The 15,691-nt window shown below is 37.1% G+C and overlaps 1 protein-coding gene across 2 annotated transcripts in view; it reads right to left on the reverse strand.

Annotated features, from left to right (window-relative positions):
• trim33 (tripartite motif containing 33) overlaps positions 1–15,691 on the reverse strand; it is a 34,422-nt gene that overhangs the window by 11,953 nt on the left and 6,778 nt on the right. For both annotated transcript variants that reach the window (XM_055167698.2, XM_055167697.2), the window contains exons 2-13: positions 13,056–13,174; positions 12,498–12,645; positions 11,445–11,577; positions 10,300–10,416; positions 9,712–9,826; positions 7,175–7,321; positions 4,856–4,973; positions 4,233–4,573; positions 3,760–3,927; positions 3,020–3,229; positions 279–414; positions 92–155 (exon numbers count right to left, since the gene is read on the reverse strand). In XM_055167698.2, the coding sequence (XP_055023673.2) occupies positions 92–155; positions 279–414; positions 3,020–3,229; positions 3,760–3,927; positions 4,233–4,573; positions 4,856–4,973; positions 7,175–7,321; positions 9,712–9,826; positions 10,300–10,416; positions 11,445–11,577; positions 12,498–12,645; positions 13,056–13,174 (1,816 nt within the window). The remainder of the gene's footprint in view (positions 1–91; positions 156–278; positions 415–3,019; positions 3,230–3,759; positions 3,928–4,232; positions 4,574–4,855; positions 4,974–7,174; positions 7,322–9,711; positions 9,827–10,299; positions 10,417–11,444; positions 11,578–12,497; positions 12,646–13,055; positions 13,175–15,691) is intronic.

Here is a 15,691-nt window from a genome sequence, read left to right on the forward strand (position 1 = left end):
GATGATGTTTGAGTGCGCTCTTACATTATTTAAAAAAGCAAGTATTTTTAACTATATAGGCTTGCAATGTAGAAATGCATAAACTTCTGACCTTCCCCGACTGCCTGTGCTTGATGTGCTGGATGGACGAGCTGGAGTGTGAGAATTAGATAAACCTAGAGAAAAAGAGAAATTATTCATCCAAACATGAAGATTAAAAACTAAATCATTTTTTCTGTTGTTGCTACTGCTGTAATGTTTCAGTTTGGGTCATTTGGTTTCTTAAGCGTCTGAAATACCTGATGATCCTGGAGAATGTGTAGAAGGTCCTGGTGAAGGATTTAAGGTGCTGATGGGGCCAACAGTAGGATATGAATTAGCAGATATATATCGACTGAGGATGTTATCCAGCGTACTCGAACCAGCATCTTCCAGCTGGAGATAAAAAAGAGTCACATCATTTGGGAGATAACTCAATTTGGCTTTCAATCAGTATAGTTTACTCTTTGGTAATAATAAGGCCAATTCACACTGGTCCAACAACTACCAACTCCAACAGACACCCACATTCTAAAGTCTCATTTACTTTGATCCAACAACTACCAACAGGGAAGTGATGCATTTCAGTGTGTTTTATTCAAAACACTGCATGTAAAATATTAATCCTTTATTTTTTTAACTTTATCAGTAACACTTGAATCCTTTGAAAACAATTTATTACTAATAAGTAAATTATTAAGTATAAATATATTCGTAGATTGAAGGCTCTTGTGCTGGAATGAGCTTCTTTCCTATGTTGACACGAATGTACTATTAAACTGAAATTTCATTATGACTGCCACTAGGGGGCGAACTCCGACAGTCCTGTCCGAATGTAGCGTACAACGGAAAGGTGGTTTAGCCAATATATCTTTAAAATATTTCAAAATAAAACCAGTGGCGGTTCTACACGGAGGCCAAGGGTGGCACGTGCCTCTGTAGACAAGTCCCTGGCCACCCCTGTGGCCACCCCGTGCTGACCAAATAAAAAAGTATACATTTATTTTGATTTTACACGCGAGCGCCAAAAGCGGAACTAATCCGACGCATAACGTTCTAAACGGGCAAATTAGAGCGGCGCACCCAACCACTGTAGCTGGCTGCGGGTGCTGGGTGCTGCTCAGCGAGTGTCTCAATTTGTTCCCAATTTCCCGATGTTGAGAATGTGTATCCAGGTTTGGGCACTGGTAAGGACTCTAGCTCACTTGACATTAGGACACTGTTCACTTGTTCTCCTGTGACGTGGCTGCTTAAGCGCGGTGATCATTCACAGCTGTTACTCATCAACAACCGGCAAAACCAACATCTCGCTAACTTTTTAAAGTTTACACATTGTAAAAAGCGCTGTAATTATGCTCTTACATATACGTGCATAAAATTGGAAGAATATAATTAAATGTGTCATATAAAAATGTTTACAATTTAAAATAAATATTATTTTAAATGCTGATTAGATTGTGGTCACTAACTGTCTAGCAATGTGTGTTTATATGTAAACTAAAACAAACGTTTGTCTTTATAAAAGTTTGCATTTCATAAAGTTTATTGAGTAGGCTCGCATGATTTTCGGTTGGGGGGCTTTAGAAAAGAGCCCAGCTCCCCTTTTGCACCTGCACTCACTCTTGTATTAAAAAAAGATTAATATGATTGTAAAGTAAGATAAAGTTTATGGGGCAGTTTCCCGAAAAGGGATTAGACTAGTCCTAGGATAAAATAAATGTAAGACCTGTCCAAACTGAAAACAACTTGCAATGCCATATTTTAAAATACACCAGTGCCCTTTGTAATGTATTTAGTAAGGCATGTTTGTTAAAACTAGTTATATTTCCTAATTAAACTAAGGCCTAGTCCTGTCTTAAAATAATTCCTGTAACCGCCCCTATAATCTTTAAATATAATTTCTTGCCGTTTTTTTTTTTTGTGCCCCTCTGGTAAAACACTGGCCCCTACTTGGCCCCCCTAGTGAAATTTGTCTAGAACCGCCACTGAATAAAACAAAGAGCAATTTTAGTCATTAGGAGAAGGCTGGCTATATGTTGTGAATACTTGAAATGAAAAAATGTATGAAAAAAAAAAATCTGTGCAATGTTCATAGTTGAACTATTAAAGGCGGAGTCAACGATGTTTGAAAAACGCTTTGGAAAAGGAGACGGGCCGACTACCAAAACACACTTATAGCCAATCAGCAGTAAGGAGCGTGTCTAGTAACCGACATCCTTGCCGGGTTGCGTATGTGTGGGGCGGGTCTATCAAAAGAAGGTCCAGATTCTATTGGGGTAGGTGGGTGTTTGTTTAAATGATTTCAAATATCAACACTGGCTTTCAAACATCATGGACTCCGCCTTTAACATTTGGCTCTTGCAATGCTAAACTGCAATTGTTTTAAAATATCAAAAAATTGAGTTTTCAGTAATTAAAAGGCAAAATACTGAATATAAGATGTGTGTGTCTTTTTTGAAAATGCATGTTTTTTTAATATATAACAAAAAGTAACAAAAACAACACAGATTATGAAATATTTAAAGGAACAGTATGTAGGATTGTGGCCAAAACTGGTATTGCAATCACAAAAACTAAAGTAGCTTTTTAATAAATTGTATTAATCAAATACCAAACCTCAGGCCCATTCGAGTCGTTTGCTTTTATTAAGGATGCATTTTATTAAAAAAAATAATAAAATTAATAGCAGACGTAAACAGGAACAATTTTGGTTTAGTTACCTTGGGTGACTTAAACTTAATTACGTTTAGGACCTTTATGAAATTTAGTCCCAAATATTATTTTTAGATCTTTTATTAGATTTAGAATCCAACCTAATTACGTCTGGGTCCTTTATTACATCTACGGCCAAACATAATTATATCGAGGTACTTTATTACATTTACAACCAATTATTGCATTTGTGCCCTCATGATCACACATTATTGGGTATCTGGCACAGATCTTTGACCACTAAGCCTCACCCTTACAGGATTCAATAATAAATCAAATAAAAAGTTACCTGAATGGGAGGGATGTCGGGCAGGCAGGGCAGGTTTTCAGGGTTGGTGACTGATGGTATGAGCTCTATGGGGGCCATGACAGGACTGGTGGGACCTCGGTGAACAAGAGCATTAGCCATACTAGCACTGGTGGGACTGGTGGGGTTGGCAGCGCTAACGTTGTGCAGCGATGTTACAGGGAAAGGACCCACGTGCCCTGGGTTTGAGTGCTATGAGGAAACAAGGTAAAGGATAAAGAACAGGAAAAGATTGACAAACGCACTCTCTTACAGTGTTAAAGCTTCGTTTATAGTTTGACTCCTAATTTAAATGTCCTATGACAATCATTCAAGTTTAGTCTTGACTCTAATTCGAAAGAGTTGACCATGTTAATAATTTCCAAAATACTACTATTAGATTATATGAACCATTTGGTGTGGTTATGTGACCCAAAGTACTGCCTCGGTCACATGCTTTACTGCTTTACATCAGCAGGACTTCTCCTCCAAAGCAGAAGTGTTGAAACTCCAGCAGAATGGATCAAAAGAGCAGTCTATACTAAATATGAATAGTTAAAACTTGGTGCATCATTTATTTAAAATGTATGGGCATTAATGTAGATATATCAAGCTGCATTCTAGGTCAACATCTACCACAATCTCACCAAATCTTGCAAAGCAGCCCAATGTTTATGCCTTATCGTAATGATGTAGAGGAGCAATTCGGTTGTCATGTGACCTGATGAAGCCTCTGTACTGACCTGTCTCTGAAGCTGCATCATGGGATACGGCTGGCCGTTGAGTCTGGGCTGCCCTGAAGGCATACGGTTCTGCCCTGACATCAAGCGTAGTTGTTGAGGTGGATACATGTGGGAGGAGCCATTAACTCCGCCCCTTTGGAGGCTCTGCATGCTAATGAGCCTCGGCGGCTGAAAGACAGACGAGGAAAGATTTGCATTAAACATTAGCCTGGTTCTTACATAAACCAAACATTCAGGATGATCACTTTAAACACATTAAGTGGTGGTTGGCCCTGAATTCATTAAGATTTGGTTTTTTGAGTGTTGATGTCTTCATAAGGATTCATTCTAAGCTTAACCAGCAAGACCTCATGTAGCAACCTTTCCAGATAGATCATGCTGGGTAACCGGACAGAGCTATCTTAAACCAGCCCATGCTTACATTAAAATTAAGGTCTATGTTTTCATCAGGGCCGCACTGATCTCTAATCTACCTGCTGCTGTATCATCTGCTGGGGTGCTCCTTGTCTGGGATGCTGTGACAATTGCGAGGCGATTCGCATCTGTTGCTGAATCTGTTGCTGATGCTGTTGTTGTTGATGCTGCTGCTGTTGTTGTTGTTGTTGTTGTTGTTGCTGATGATGTTGTTGTTGTTGCTGTTGCTGCTTATGAGCCACCAATGCAGCCTGCTGCTGCTGCATGTGCTGCAGTCGCAGCTGAGCGAGGTTGATCTGACCCGAGTGCTTTCCGGGGTGATTATGACTGGGAGAGATCTGTTGACCGACCATCATGTTGGGTGGAGCAGTAGGTGGAACTTTTTCGATGACCAAATTGCCTACGAGAAAAAGATGAGGGTGTTTTAGTTCACCCGGCAAAAACATGCAAAAGCACGTTTACACCAAGATAAAACCAATACGTGTAAGCAGACTTCGACAAACAAGAGTAATTTTTGCTAACGTATGCATAAACAAACTTTCCATATATATTAATATGATAAAAATGATCATAGTGTGACGTTTAAAGTGACTTTAGCCAAACAGAAATCTGAACTTGGTGTAAAAGGATCTTTATTCTTAGTGTACTGAATCTGCTAGTTAAGTCAGTGTAAAAGCAATACCGAGGTTAACCACATTCTTGGCCCAGAAGGTTGGGTCGCAGAAGAAGCGGACTGCACCATTAGCCTGAGGTACCGGGTCCACACGGGCCTTCATAATGAAACGCAGCTGGTATGTTATCTACAGTGACAAAATAAAAAAATTTAAGGACAAAATGCAAAAGACAAAGTTAATAACGTTTTTAAAGCTGTAACTGATGCATAGAGAAATTTAGACACTTGCACTATTTCTAAGTCAGTTCTTGGATTTTGTTCAAGTAGCATCTCCAAAGACAGAACGGTTCCAGGGTGCAATAGTAACTGTATACAAACATTTCAAAAAGTTCTTCAAAAAAATTTCAATCTTTGAAACAATTTGACCAGTTCGGAAATTAATCGGAACAAAGGAGACACGCTGTTTATAATTTAATAAAGCATTGTAAACAATATCATCTGATCCAATTCAACAAATAACATGACGGTAGAACAGAAATGTTTGATTTAAATGGTTATTAAAGGGGTCATATTGAGTGTAAAATAAATCTTTGGGTGTCCCCAAAGTGAAGTTTTAGTTCAAAATACCCCACAGATCATTTATTATAAGATGTTAAAATTGTCACTTTGTAGGTTTGAGCAAAAATGTGCTGTTTTAGGGTGTGCCCTTTAAAATGCAAATGAGCTGATGAAATGAAAACACTGATCATGATCGTTGACAATAATGGTGGTTTGTTGAAATTGAAACTCAATTTTGCTGTCAATTATTTTTTCTCTCTCTACACTAAATGTGGTTGGATAGTGCAGATTAAGGGGCGGTATTATTGTAATAAGACTCGCTACCTACGTCAAAAAACAGGCAAACTCTGAATTACCTAATTTTTAACATGCTTTCAGAGAATTGTTTACCTAAACTAAGTTACTGAGTTGATCTTTATCACATTTTCTAGGTTGATAGAAGCACTGGGGACCCAATTATAACACTTAAACATGAAAAAAGTCTGATTTTTATTATACGTCACATTTAAGAAAATAAATTATTACTTTTCCAAGCCAAATACCCTTTAATGGATAGAGAAGTACATGTAACGCTGGGTGATTTTACAGATTTTTTCAATTAGTTTGAATTTATGTTTTGATGCGATTTTAATTTTATTTAAATCTGGGAATCACAAAAAAACATTGTTACTGCAGTTTTCAAAGATAATGTTATTGCAGTTTTGTTATAGTTATGTTTTAAGTTGATTAGTAAAAAAAAAACATCGAACTCATGAATTGGTCAAATATCCTGAAAAAAAATCTAGATTTCATTTTTGCCATATCGCCCAGCCCCATGTACATGTATCAAGATTACATTTAAATATATATTCTCAAATTAATCATTATTAGCATACAATCCCATACTGTTACTATCCTATATTACATTTTAAATGACCAAATAGATTATTATTATCTGTGTGAACCTTTATTTAAATTTTTATTATTAGTCCATGCATTTTTCTTTGATGCCTAATTTAATTTTTCCACAAAATTATTTTGAATTAAAAATAATACCACTATATACCACCCGCACCCCTGTTGAAGGCCAATTGTTTTTAACTTGTTTAGAAAATAGTTATTACTTTGATAGTTTAACAAAGTATTAAAGTTGCTAGGATCGGAAGTAGCGATTGTTTTATTTTCCCCATGGTGACATATACCCAAGTGAAATGGCTGCTGAAATGATAAAAATGTAGGGCAGGACTTGAATTTATCCATTGAGAACTGATTGGATGGTTTGAATTTGGGTCTTGTTGCTAATTGCTCATCTCCACACTGCCCACGTGCCATAGCTCGTGACCGAAGTAAAGCAAGATTGTTTTGAGAAGGGGAGGAGATTTGCCTTTTTGATTAAATATGATGAGGGCACACAACTTTTTTAAAATAATGAAGCTCACAGATAAGTCATTTGTAATAAATACCACATCATTCCCAAATATTTTTTTATTTGAATTTTATTAATTTCGAGTAGTTTGGAAATGTAGTACCAACACGATGACATCATTCGCAATGCTTTATAGGATTGTGTGAAGCTCTTCTTCAGCAAACTAACTGCAAACATGGTAACAGTAACTTTTTATATGGGTGAATGTCTTATCAGAATTATGGGTACAGTTTTTTTTATGGAAGTGCATAAAAGCGATTATCCTCACAGATCAGAGACGGTCAATTACAGAAACAAATCAATGTTACTACAGAGAATTAAAAATGACACTTTTACTTCCAGCACCCTGCTGTTGTGATCTACGGCTGGAAGATGTGCAAAAACAGCACTTAAGTAAGAGAAATGAATGAAGTGTTGTGACTGACCAGTCTCTTGCTGTAGAGCAATGCTGTACTGCTGCCATTGCTGATGGCCCAGTTGGTGAAGTTGAGCACATGAATGATCTGCTGGGCCAAAATACTGATGTCCCTCTGCTGGCTGAGCAGCTTTATGCTTCTCTCTTTGGTCACAGTCTACATGAGATAAGAAGAACATGACAAATTAGACACGTTATACATGATGACAGAACAGATTTCATCCTAAAGTAGCAAAGTTAAAATCCCCTCACTCCAAAAACAAAGTGTATCACATGACCACTTTCACAATCTTTGAGAAGTAAAACCAAGCTGTTGTAGTGTTTATGTCCACCTACTAATTTCACAAATTATGTTTAAACTCAGCTAAAGTCATGTAGGAAACATTCTGGGAAAATATAACCTTGATATGTTTAATATTGACTTAGAGGCCGTTTATAGCTGGTATTACTTGATGTGTTTTGGTCGATCAGAAGTAAACAAAAGAGATGCATTCACATTTACACCTGGTATGTTAATCCATCTCTTTGTCCTCTCTTTTATAGGCGTTTCGTTATATTTGCGCTGCCTACTGCTGTGACATCATACAAAAAGTGGGAGCGAGCATCATTAGAATGCAGTGTTTCCCATACATTCATTTATTTCTCAGTCCGCAACAATCAAAATTGACCACCACAAATACCTGTTTGCACATCACGTTTATAACTACCTCTGTATCACATGACAGTTTCTGTACAAACATCCGTGGCGTCAGTCGCTGTGCTCCGCAAAGTTGCAAAAATTACGTGCATGCATGCGGACGTGCGTGTTGCGGATGTGCCGCCACAAATTGCAAGTCTGAAAACACTGGTATGGTGTTATTTCTCAGCCTGTAGAAGTTTTCACCGCAAAACGGAGTTTGGGAACTTTCAACGAAGTACAGATGACAAAATATTTGCTCCGGACAGGGTAAGCACGAAGGTAAAGCTAATCTTGCATTATAGCGATGCCGCTGTTAGTGACGATTCTCTCGGACCAATCTGTGATCTTCAGTGTTTTCACCTCACGTTTAAGTTTCCCCTTAGCTTGCTTGAAAACCCAACCGAGGTGGCACTGACCCAGTGGAAAAGCCCCCAAAAGTGAGCTGACCTGACCCAACCTGTAGGGTACTATGCAATGTAAAAGTGCCATTAATGTTAAATCCCAAAGTACACGATGACACAAGTTATCATCTCCGATTGAAATCTCTTTTCTTGGACTACAATGCATGCAAGGATTTTATGCAACATTTTATTTCTGCAGTGAATTGATGTGGACACAACGTTCATTATCATAATTACTCCCACTTCTGACTCACAGCCTGTAAGACGTCTTTGTTTTCATATTTAAAGAATTTACTACTGACTAAATCATGATTCAAACACAAGTTGTGAGCAGTGCAGAGTAGCGCTTGTTGTTTGTCGTTTCTACGATCTCAACTACAGATATGGTTTTATGTTTTAGTGACGTTGTTACGTTAGTTATCTGCATTTTCTGGATCAGATTCAGGTTAGGAATAGATAAGCTAGTAACAACTATATTATCACCTATCAGTTTTGCTTTTTGGAGCTGATCTTCCAAATACTGTATGGGACGTAACATTTCCGCTTGAGGTATTCAGCCAATTACAACACACATGATAGCTGGCCAATCAAAGCACACCGAGCTATTCAGAACAATGAGCTTTGTACAAATCAAAACGTTTCAGAAAGGCGGGGCATAGGGGAGCAACAATAATAATGTACGATATGTGGAAAATAATGCGTTTTTGAACCATAAACCACATAAACACATTGCATTACTCAAAATTATGTTCATTTTAGCACTGTCACATGACTTATTTAATCATAAAAAAGTCACGCATACCAAGACAAAATGGCTCCATATTTACTACTGTGGTGAAAGCGCAAAACGTTTCACTGCACGTTCACACCTGTATTTAGTGTCGTCCACTTGCAATCCTATCGACCAAAACAAACACATCAAGTATTTGTCTGGAGGGATTCCAGTCGTGTTCCTGTCGTGCACCATTTGTTTGTAAATCATCGCCCTTTGACCCCACAGTGTTGCTCCAATTCACACCTCTGCTGGCGACTCACAACATCAGCAACACTTTCCACAAAGCCATTTACAAGATCTATGATGTGTGATAAGGTTCACACAATGTGGGGGCTAAAATGACACTGTTTTAACATCTGTCTCCATCATCAGTCAAGACAAATGGTAATATATCCAGCTCAGACGAGACGGCGATGCAGTGGTTGACTGACAGGCGATCAGATGAATTAGTGCAATGTCATCAGATCTCTGAATGTAAATACATAGCTGTGCTAGTGTCACATCTGTCCTTTCAAAAAATATTATTATTTCTGAAAAAAATATTTTTGAATTACTTTACTGCAAAATAAAATAAACTTAAAAGTGATGACCAGCTGACTTTACATTTCTCTGTCAATGACGTTTAATACATCATCCCTTGTTAGTTTTGGACACCAAATCCAGAGTTTCATTGCAATTGTTTGCATACATACCTCCAACTGCTGCAGTAGAGATTTCCCCTTCTTGTTAATTTCATTGATGAGAGTAAACACTGCTATCTTTATTTCATGTTCAACCTTCTTGTGTGTTTCTGCCACTTCTTTGATTCTGTGGGAAAGACGGATAAGTTCAGTGAGTTGTGAAAAATCACTGAAATCTTTGGCAAGTATCCAATCATGTTTGTCATTAGGTGCAAACACATTTACTTAGTACATTTAAATGATTAAATGATGAAAAATGACTGTATTGTGCGTGCCAGGCCAGTAGATGGCGAAGTTACTTTGTAAAGAAACACTGCAAGCCTGCGCACAAACACAATCTCCTACAGAGTGATAAACATAATCAATCAAGACGAAGATGGCATCTAGCAGCTTGTTTAGCAGGACACATTGAGGTAGGTTTATAACTAACCAAAAAGTGGCAAAGTTTTGTAAACTTTGCTGAAAAGTGTTAATAAACTTACATCGGATAATGCTGCCATTTGTAAAACATTTGCACTGTCTTGAAAAGTTAAGGTTTTAGGACCTGAAAACACAGTTATTGTGCTAACAAACAGCCAAACCGTGCAATAGTAGCCTCACCTGTTCTGCACCTGAGACACGGAAAACTCCACAAAGTTTCTCTTCTCGTGCAACTTGGACATAAATGTTTCAATGATGCCTTTTTGGTTCTCAAAAGCTTCCTCTAGAAACTGGTACCTGCATATCCAAAGAAAAAAGCCTCAAACAAACATAAACAGGTATACATTTTCTTATGTTCCCTTCCAAGTCAACAATTTGAGCTTACAAGATACTCATGATGTGGTCACGATGTGTGGGTCACATTCATCTAAAAGTGTTACCACACTCCACACTAGGCACTGTGCACTCATACAATGTGTGCCGGCCAATTGTTTGGCATAAAAAATACATTACAAGAAAGGATAGCAATTAAGCTGAGAAATCAAAAACACGCATGTACTGGGTTTCTGATCAAGTCTGCATTCCTGGATGGCACTCTAGTCCAGAAGATCACACAACTAACGACCTTATCCTTCGGCCACCAGGTCGTAAACATTTCATCCCGGGCACTATCACAACGATTTACGCACCAGAGTGAACACATCTCTCACAAATTCTTCTTTAAGGACAGCGCTCTTAATGTGTATTTATTTCAAATGAGAGAATTTCACAATATTTCATTTCATCCCGTGACCAAAATGAATTATAGAATTCATAAAATGCTGTGTGTAGATTTTAGAGCCATCCTACTATCGTAGGCTATCTTTGGATGCAAGACCAGTAAAACGTCTATCTTTGAACCTTTCTCAATGTACGACATAGGACCACCGATGTTAATGTATTAATTAACAATGAATTCATGTGTTCAGTCATGCATCATACTGTAGTTAATGATAACTCTTTATTAGTACATGCTTTAACTCAGCATTACTTCATTATTTAAGTATGAATTAATTTAGGTATTAGTTCATTATGATTCACGGACCCTTTTAATAAAGTAATGCTAACATTTGTCATTATAACTTTCTAAACCCATCAGTCATGCACAGATTTAAGTCACATGTCATGAATGTCTCAGTTCTTGGCTTATTTTGAGTGAGACGTGAACGTACAATCTAGTGAAACTGGACTTTAATTGGATCTGCAAGCCATATCCATGGTTGGCTCTATCATAGACATTACAGAGTTGATGAATAGCAGATGAAGTATCATTATGAAGCACTGACCTGTGCTCTTTGTGCTCCAGCAGCTGACAGTCTCGGCAGGTTAAAGTGTCACACGTCTCGCAGAAGAGTTTAAGAGCCTCTTGTTTGTGCACCGGACAGAAGACCGGTCTCTGGCCCGATGTCCCGACCGACTCTACACAAAGAATACACAACAACTGTGTTCAATTCATGTTCGAGTCTTCTCATGATCCCCTCCTGATTCTCTCAGCGTATGCCTGCCATATGTTTCTATAAGCCGCTTGCCAAACTAAGTGCGTTAAGTTTTAATGAAAGCGGTACGGCTCGCTCGAAACTCTGCCTGTTGCCATAGGAACCGTATTACGATTCAGCTACTAAATGTGCAAAACAGATACTTCATACCGTCACAGAAGCGCCCAAACTACACAAAGGCTGCTAGTTCAAAGCTGCATTTGATGTTTAAAAAGTGCAAAATGCAAAACATAATCCATCAGGTTAGGGCTGCAAAACGATTAATTGCGATTAATCATTTGCAAAATAAAAGGTTTTGTTTACATCATATGTGTATACTGTATGGTGTATAATAATTATGTCCATACTATAAACATACACACACACACGTATAATTTTAAGAAATTTTAAATATATTAAATATTTATACTTATATATAACACAAATTATATTTAACCTTCTAAGACACGAGTTTTGGTTTGTCTTTTTTCAGATTTCTACCAGCTATTTTGGGGTTACGAAGAAAAGATAAATATAATAACCAAATGGTTTTCTAGGAAAATGAAGCACTGTAATTGTCCACATTTGTGTACGACATGTTCCAGTTACACAGAATTAACTATTATGGTGCAAACATCAAAAAAATTGGTTAAATATAAAAATGTATATACACATGTAAAAATATGTGTGCATGTGTGTGTATTTATATATAAATTATTATTATTATTATTATTATTATTATTATTATTATACACAGTACACACTCACATATGATGTAAACAAAAACTTTAATTCTGCAAATGATTAGTTGCGATTAATCGTTTTGCAGCCCTAGATCAGTTGTCATTTTTTTATAATGCATACCAGAAGACACTTCCTCTTTTTTGCGTATTGTATGGTCTTTGGTGAACTTGACCCGTTGATGCGCTTCGATGCAGGTTTTACAAAGCCACTCCCCGCACTCCACGCAGAATCCGACAGCGCTGGCATTATCTTCACAACTGGTGCAGACCTGTCATAGAGGAAATATAAAACAACTGATTTATTAGATCAAAATCAAATATTTAACAACGTGAATGCAAGCAAGCTAAGAAAACATGTTAGGTGTGTAATCTCTGAACTGTTTTGGTTCAAAACACTTTTCAAAACAATTCTATTTTATTTTAATACACTGAACAGCAAACTGATTTAGTAACTTTTTAATGCATTTATAAGATACTTCTAGTTTTATATAAAATCGAATCAGCAATATTTGAAATTGATTCCTTGAGAAGATAAAACAATGAATGATCACACCCCAAATTCAATTCTACTTTAATGCATTACATCTATTTCCAAAGAGAGAAAGAGTTTAACTTGGTGATATTTTAAATGAGTATGTGTGCGTTCCCTGGATAAAGCATTGACCGAGCTGATGCTCACCTGTGTCGAGTTCTCTGTTGAAGCACTCGTGGCTTCTGAAGTGTCTTTGACAAAGTAGTTGTCAACCATGTCAGTCTGTTTATACTCTTGATGGCACACTGTACAACGCATGACGTTCACTGAAGCACAAAACAAAAGAATAACACAAAGCGTTAGCCAAGTCTGCGAACTGATCGATAGAAGACGTGAGAGAGATGTGTAGCGGAGATGTCAAAATCTACTCAAATTTTCTGTAACCACATACAACTTCCACAGTATGGGTAGCAGACCCGGCTGCAGGATGAAATTACTGAGGGGGCACAAGACATTTTTTAAGGGGGCTTATAAAACATTACTTGCTTTTGGCAGATTTTTAAACGCATTGTTTCCTTAAACACAATATTTCTATATTGTGCAGCTAATCAAACAGACAAAACGAACTAAATTATAACTTTTATTACATTTTAATTTGGAAAAAAATCATAATATTAAGAATATCTTACCTTTTTTATAAGAGCTTTAATCTTTTTGATTTGGCATTGAATTTTTGAACACAAAGTGTAGCTAAAACTTGCTAAGCTAATGGCACATATTGCGGATAACAATCTTTTAGTGCAATTATTCATCTATACTTCATTGCCAGACACATAGCCATGTTGCATATAAATTAAATATGCAAATAACGAAACCTAAAGGAATTTTCTATATTTTTAGTTTATTTCAGTTAGTCTTGTAAACACTCAATGCAGTTTCAACTAGTTATCTTTTTTGTAAAGCCTTGTTTTTAAACCTTGCCATAAATACCAAAAATAAACTGAGGGGACACAAAACACATCTGAGGGGGCAATTCCCTCTTTTACACTCTCGTGGTGCCGGGCCTGATGGGTAGGATGCTAAATGTGACCCTCTGTCTATAATAAACAAGTCTCAAAATCAAATTCTTAGAAAATGAGCATCAAAGTTTGATTTCAACCATTAATTTTAATCTTTGACATTTTCTTACCCAGTTAGTATTAAAGATATCAAGATTTTATATTCACAAAATGACCTTTACATTATGTAGGATGGTCTGATGTAGAAAACAGTAAACCAAAAAAAAAAATTACTTTAGCTGGGTTTTTACAGCCGGGTCACTTTATTTCTATTATTCGGTACGGGAAAATCTCATGAATGACTTAATCAAGATGTCAATACTTACAGACTAAACTTAAACTTTTAAATAAATTTTTATTATGCCGCATTTTTTTCTCAATGAAATTGCTAATGATTCATTTTCATGTTTTTACCAGAAGATGTGACCCAGATTAGGGCTGCACGATAAATCGCATGCAATTTTCATGCGCATCTCATCAGTAAAGCCGGTTCCTTGATTAGCTGGGCAATATCGCATTCGCTATTGCATAATGAAATCATTATCCGCAATAATGAAGGTGAAATTGCCCTGAATCTAACTGGACTACATCTTTGTGTAGTAAAGGCCGCTCTTTGTGAAAGTAATGGTGATTGATTGACAACTAATCAAGTAACTGGCTGTACTAACAAGATGCGCATGACAATTAAATGTGATTTATCGTGCAGCCCTAATCCAAATCAAAGAAAGATCATCTCTAATTACAGTATTAGCAAAGACGTGAAAATGTACTAAAATGTATATAACAACACAATCAACTAAGTTTGGTACAGGTAGTTGCACAATTATAAGGATACATACTTGTGAAAAAACTAAAGTTAATTTACTTTGGTTCTTTATTATTTTGTAAATTGACTTAATCGTTATGAATGACGTAATCATGATGTCATTACTTGCAGTTAGACTGGGAAAAAAAATATTGACCCTGGCTTTATTCTTCAACAAATTTGCAGAAACTATCAAATGTAATCATGGAATGAACTCTAACGCTATTAAATCAAACTACTGGGAACAATAACTGAAGGTCAACAGGGCACATTTAATACAGCAGCTAATGACGAATGTTTATGCTTTTAATACCCGAAATGGGCTTTTGTCTAATAAATTATTCATTAAGTTTAATCTGGCTTTATTAGATCAGCCACAATAGCCGTCTGTTCTTTAAATGTGTCACACTGGCATTTCCCCCCAAAACGACCCGGTTAACCTCATTTTTAAATCATATAGTGTGACCCCTCCCACATTTGTCAACCCTCCCCCACCTCACATTCCTGACAGCCCATCAATCCCCACACAGAACACAGTACAGCTATAACCAGATCAACCCGGTTTAAGCCAGTTTGCACTGGCTCATACTGCTTTCAGCCGGTTTCTTCTAAGCCCCAGGTGCAAACTCCTGCAGATGATTGGCTTGCAGGCACAGCTGGAGAAGCACACTGCACTAAAACACTGCAGCTCGCAGCTGTTGCTCTGGAGTGATATTTACTGGAGGCGATCATGCATCATCTGTGACACATAACACGTCACATGTAAAGCCATTAATAATAACTTATTACTCAAGATTACTGTTATGAGCATGTCTGTAAATCATTTCTCTGACGGTCATGAAAAATGCAACATTTCCAAGAGTAAAAAAAAACAAGCTTCGCTATGTGATTTAATTTGCCAAATCAGTACTGAGAGACTAGAGCAGGGTCTACTCCAGCAAAAGCCTGTTGAGTATTAACAAGCGTAAAGAGTATGTCAC

This window comes from Misgurnus anguillicaudatus, chromosome 5 (assembly GCF_027580225.2).
Source record: "Misgurnus anguillicaudatus chromosome 5, ASM2758022v2, whole genome shotgun sequence".
NCBI lineage: Eukaryota > Metazoa > Chordata > Actinopteri > Cypriniformes > Cobitidae > Misgurnus > Misgurnus anguillicaudatus.